The sequence below is a fragment of the Acartia tonsa genome, chromosome 9, assembly GCF_053477335.1.
Source record: "Acartia tonsa isolate MP-2025a chromosome 9, ASM5347733v1, whole genome shotgun sequence".
Lineage (NCBI taxonomy): Eukaryota > Metazoa > Arthropoda > Copepoda > Calanoida > Acartiidae > Acartia > Acartia tonsa.
In genome coordinates this window covers 40,953,146-40,959,129 of record NC_137268.1, presented here as the reverse complement: position 1 = coordinate 40,959,129, position 5,984 = coordinate 40,953,146, and the positions used below count along the sequence as shown (strand labels likewise).

The window sequence follows — 5,984 nt, the reverse complement described above, 5'->3', positions numbered from 1 at the left end:
CTAAAGTAAAATATTAGGATAATACTTAGTATTAATATAACATTTTGAAATAGTTAATATGATTAACAGAGAATTACGAGAAAAAAAACTTTTGTTATTTTCAGATTTAAGTTTTGGGATGGTTTTAGGCTATCCTTTTAGCGGTCTCTGCCCCTTCGAATACAGAGGTCCTATAAGCTAGGGCCATGGCCGCTAGTAACTAATTAAATTAGAAGAGTAAAACCAAAATAATTATTCATTCTTTTTTCTTTTTATAATTACCTGGTCGTGGGTTAAACTGATTTCCAGAGGGTCTTTGCTGTAGCTGATTGAACTGTCCACCATTTTGGTTTAATTGACCGCCATTTTGGTTAAATTGTCCGCCATTTTGATTAAACTGACCACCATTTTGGTTGAACTGTCCGCCATTTTGATTGAACTGTCCATTATTGGTTGGTCTGTTTGTGGATGAAGGGGTGTTGAACTTATTTATTCCTTGGTTGAAGTCTTGCACGTTTACTTGCTGAAACTCTCCGGATCCTTGAAAGTTTAGACCTGAAGGTTTCATTAAAAAAGATCATGGAATAGTTATTTATTGCATTGTATTATAAACAACTTTCCGTGGATATAAACCCGTGACTTCCATCTCAGGACTAAAAAATCTGGTTTTAATCTTATGATTGTACATTTTTATATTCGTTCAAAACTGGATATAATACTATGCTAGACATAGTTTTTTAGTATGGATGAGAACCGGTTCTAATCCACCGGATATTAATCGGTTTCGAACAGGGATAAGGAATGGTTTTAGGGGTTTTCTTTCCCACTTTTTTTCTCATCTCCCTCATTATATGACGTCACAGGAATCAAAAGTAGCGCAAAAGTGGTACAGATTGGGCTTCGTCTCGGATTTAATTTACTCATTGTGTTCATGATTATACAAAATATGTAGAAATATTTTTTAGTTATTACCTTGATTTTGAGGAGGTCTAAACTGATTTGAAGATGGTCTTGGTGAATTCACAACTGGAGGTCTAAATTACAATATAAAATTTAAAAATTTGTAGTTTTTGTTTAAAAAAAAAAATAATTGAAATGTTTTATTTTTCTGGTATTAAAAGATCTAGAAGCCCACTTTTCGATATTAGAAAAATACAAATATGAAATAAAGCTAAAAAAAGTAGTCATAAAAATTAAGGATGACAGTAAATAATTTGCCAACAGCTGAGCTGGATCTTTAAATCATTTTAATGGTGCGCTAAATCACCCCGCGCAGAATTTCAGCCAATCACAGCCGCGCATTTCGTAAAATGCTAAATCACCCCGCGCACCATTGAAATGATTTAAAGATCCAGCTCTGAGAAAAACACATATTGCTTATGTATTTTAGAATAGTGTTGTACCGATAAACAGATAAAGTGATTAATACAGTAGATGTAGATTAGTCAATAAAATTCTTACTAAAATGTAAACATTCTATCTTAGATAGCAGGAGAGAAAATTTTATTTCAACAACAGAAATAAATCTCTAGAGAATCACCGACGACAGGTAGACAAATGGACGGACAGACGAACATTCGTAATTATAGAAAAGCTTCAGTAATAAGATAATTATTACCTAGTTGTTGAAGGCAACTCAAAGAATTGTGTAGTAGTTGTTGAAAATGCGGGAATGGGTGTGGTTGGCCTTCCACCAGGTGGTGTAAACGAACCTAAATCAAATAGAATTTAACAGGGATTGGTCAATTATAGATTCCTCCTCATAATAATAAAAACTGTTAATGAAACTCCCCTAAGTTTACAATCTTGGTGTGCTATCTATGAGCTATAAAACTTAGGTTTAAATCTTGATTTGACTGTATAAAGTAATAGTGTCTAATGAAAACAGTAAAAGTGTCTGACTATGACGTCCGAAAAAATTAACAATTAACCAATGAGAAGCCAGTATTCACAATGGTAAAATATATAGCGGCCTCTCATTGGTTACTTGTTATTTTTTTCTGACGTCATAGTCAGACACTTTTACTGTTTTCGTGTCTAATCGCACAAAAAAAAATTATAAAATGTTGAGTCAACATTTAGTTCAGAATGAAGTATTCTTACTATTCTAAAGGAAAACAGAAAAACTATTATAATATTGATTAGATTTTAATAAAAAAATATGGTTTGATTCATTTATACAAATGGAAGATTCTCGTTTTCTTAAAAATGTTTTTTGAATTATATCTTCTTTCTTGGATTTTGATTCATGAAATGTTATTGAGGTAAAACAACTAATACAACTATTTTGGCAAAACAGTTTTCTAAATAAAAGCAAAAAAATTACACATTTATTAGGTCCTCTATGGTAATATTATTTATTGCAGACAATTAAACCTAATACTGATGCGCATCTGACAAAGTAGCTTAGGTACAATTTCTTATGTCTTTAATTATATTGCAATTCAGGCCAAGATTCGAATCCATCATGACCTAATAATTGTAGTGACCTGACATGTTTTAGGCTAGTTATGCTCCTTCAAAATGTATATTCCTTGTTTAGGTTGCATACTATGTTCATATTTAGTTATTGTGTAGAAATGTAAATGTAGAATTCCTATTGTTGATATAAAATGACTGGAATCTGCCTGGCTATCCAGTTTAACCCGCCTTACATAATAACTTATAATACCTATGCCAGGAATCCTCTGCCCAAAGTTATCAGGAGTATTGATCAGTACACCTCGTTGACTGCTTGTCTCAACCTTCACATCATTATCAATATTTTTTTTTGTGCTTTACCTATAAGTTCCCCAATCGAACACTGAACCCTTCCCTTTTTTTGATATTAATAATAAGTAAGTGGGGCAATTTTTGTGTTATCTACCAACCCCTGCGGAGGACCTAAAACTGAGGGGCCTAGACCTGCGATGCCTTAAACCTGAAAAGCCACACAGTAATACCAATATAACATAACTCAGCCTAACTTAACGTAATAAATGAACAAATGAAAACCTACAACATCTCTCTTATTGTCATTTAATTTATGTATTTTGTGCATAATTTGTAGCTGGCTAATATAACGACCACCCCTCCCCCCGTTTACCCCGTCCCCTCCCCTCTACTGGATAAACAAACTGACCAATAAATAATGTCCATGTTAGCAACCTAAATGGTCGACAATTATTCCCCTGTAATAATATCCACTTATATTCTATATTCATTAAAACAAAACAAATAAAAACAATTGCCTGATTATTATTTGAAACTTGTTGTGCTGGAGCCAAATTAAGGGCAGCGTTTGTCTGCTGAAAACTGCCCTGCTGCGCTACTATTCCATTCTCTACAGAGTTGAAGTTGTTGTTCTGTTGTTGGTTGAAGTTGTTGTTCTGTTGTTGTTTGAAGTTGTTGTTCTGTTGTTGGTTGAAGTTGTTGTTCTGTTGTTGGTTGAAAGAGCCACCTGCAGGGGTAAAGGATTGGATTCCTAAAAAGGATGACAACATCCATAACCAGAGAAGGACAAAACAATTGTGTATGAACAGAGAGAGAGTTATTAAACAGATATTCATTGTCATGAAAATATTTATTTGTCATTTGTTGCATCTCCGATAGACTGACTTACCAAGTAAATTTTACACTGGATGCGCATAGGTATAGGCAATCTTAACAAAAAATCCAATAGTATATTTGAAATAAAAGCAGAAAAATTCATGTTTCCCCTAACGGTTTCTTACAAATAGAATTTTCTAATTATAAAGTAGCATCGCTACTAAAAAGGAATCAATATTATAGGTATTCCTAACAAAGTCCGAAAATTGTGGCTAACTTTTTAAAATAAGGCTGAAAACATACATAAAAGCGAACACAAATTTTAATCAAAGCTAATGGCCCGACCCAAAATGTTGAATAGCTTTACTTTTAAAATTTATCTTAAATTGTATACAAAGACGTTAAGAAACTTCCGCATATTTCGTTTTAAAGATCATCTTAGAATATGCTACTTGCCTGAGAAAGGTCTGTTATTAAACTGCTGAATTTGTGATGATGTAAACGCTGTGAATGGAGCATTTGTTTGTGCTTGGACAACAGGTCTTGCAGTTACCTAGAAGCAAAATATCTTTAGTTGGTGTATACCCCCCCGGGGGGGAATTGGCATAAATGATATCTTGCCTTCTTGCTGTCATCGGGCTCGAGTCTGGTTTGCATTATGTCATACTAGAGAAGTCAAAATTTTACCTAGTACTGCTGTGTCTTAAAATTGAAAACATGGGGAAATTTACCAAGCACAGTTGGAACTTCCAGACAAAAGTCGTGTATTCAAAGTGTTGATTGTCTGTTGGATATTACTTAGTATTCTATAGTGATAAAAAAAATCAGAATTAAATGAATGTCTTTAATCCTAACATAAAAAAGCCATAAGGTGTGTTTTTCTGCTATCCATGTGTACTGAAAGATCTATACTATCTCTTTTAAAAATAATTTTTGGGTGGGGGGGAGGGGGGTGGAAGATGCCAACATCCCCCAAAGAAAGATCACTCCTAGAAAATTTGGTCTATTTCTGTTTTCAAAACTAAAATTAATTTAGAATGCTGATCTCCCCCCACAGCTTATCTTTTAATTGCTTCTGAGGCTTCTAGGGGCCTAGTGTCAGTATTTGACTCTACCTATTGCTGTATTCACCTATTATCTCATTGGGGCGGGATTCTCCTTCGATTTAAAGTTATCATCTAGAGAACCCAAGGGCATTATTCGCTTGTAAAAGAATGCAATACTCTAACGCAAACTATTGGATATTAGGTTGAGTAACATTCAACATCAGACAACCCACCCTTTGATTGCAAGACCTTTGTCTGAGAAGTCCTAACTTTGCATGGTAATGAGTTATACCTGTTTATGGGCCAAGGTATTCCCCCATAGAATAACTATTTATGTTGCGCACCTGACATAGCAGAAGTAGGAACCATTTTTAACGTTTTTAGTTATGAAGGCGGTGTCGGGTTAAGATTCAAACCTAGCGCATGCGCTACATGTTGAGCAAAGTCCCGCGGGTTACCTGTTGCTGAAACTGTTGACCACCAGAGTTAGAATTAGAATTTGCTGTGTTACCACCATTCTTGTTAATAAAGAACTCTTCGTCAGAAATATTCTCTAAAAATATAATTATAATATATGTAAAATATTAGAAGAGTTGATTCTAGCATGGCTTCGAATCTGATTAGAACCGATTCTCAGTCAAGTCATACTGAAAAATCATGTATAGCATCGTATTACAGACAATTTTTCATGCATAATAAGATTTATAAACATAAAATCATATACATTTTTCATTTTAACATCCACAGAAAGCTGTATATAATACGAAGCGATAAATAGCTATTAAGAAGCATTTAAAATCATAAAGGATAATACACAATGTATGATAAATAAATGTACAACAATTATTATATAAAAACAAGGATTTCAACATCCAGAAAAGCGAAGCTCTGAAACGGTGTGACAGACGATCATTAACTTTTGTGGAGTGTCGGAACTAAATATACAAAATAAGAATATATAAGTTTTGACAAAAATATACGTAAATTTGTTGCAAAATTTCTTAAATACAGAATTCTGTTTAAGGACATACTGACATTTTTAGGACTTGATATTGTAATTGGAATCAATAATCCAAAAATCAGATCAATCGGATGACTTTATCACAAAAAAATTGTTGATAAAAAAGCAAAAAAAAACATTTCCTAGACCTAGAAGAAGCTTCACTGTAAGGAGAACCATATCAGTTCAGCAGTTGGCGGGATCTTAAGCTAAAGACATACAGAAAAGCATCCTGTTACTTTTTTATAAGGATTACCCATGTGCTATCTTAACATTCTATTTATTTTAGATTTTGCTAAGATAAATCTAAAAAAAATATTATAAAAACAACATAAAGTTCCATATTAATTTCCTTTTTTCTGCTTATGACAGCAGTTTTATATGTATTTATATATATTTACATACTGTATAGGTTAGAAGAAACAAGTTAA

At 33.2% G+C, this 5,984-nt stretch overlaps 1 protein-coding gene across 3 annotated transcripts in view; it reads right to left on the bottom strand.

Annotated features, from left to right (window-relative positions):
* The window catches only part of LOC145328947 (uncharacterized), a 38,286-nt gene that overhangs the window by 450 nt on the left and 31,852 nt on the right, over positions 1-5,984 (bottom strand). For 2 of the 3 annotated variants that reach the window (XM_080172913.1, XM_080172914.1), the window contains exons 11-17: positions 5,012-5,106; positions 3,964-4,060; positions 3,210-3,442; positions 2,651-2,723; positions 1,598-1,691; positions 952-1,013; positions 262-534 (exon numbers count right to left, since the gene is read on the bottom strand). In XM_080172913.1, coding sequence (XP_080029039.1) covers positions 262-534; positions 952-1,013; positions 1,598-1,691; positions 2,651-2,723; positions 3,210-3,442; positions 3,964-4,060; positions 5,012-5,106 — 927 coding nt within the window. The remainder of the gene's footprint in view (positions 1-261; positions 535-951; positions 1,014-1,597; positions 1,692-2,650; positions 2,724-3,209; positions 3,443-3,963; positions 4,061-5,011; positions 5,107-5,984) is intronic. The other variant, XM_080172916.1, reaches the window with a different exon arrangement.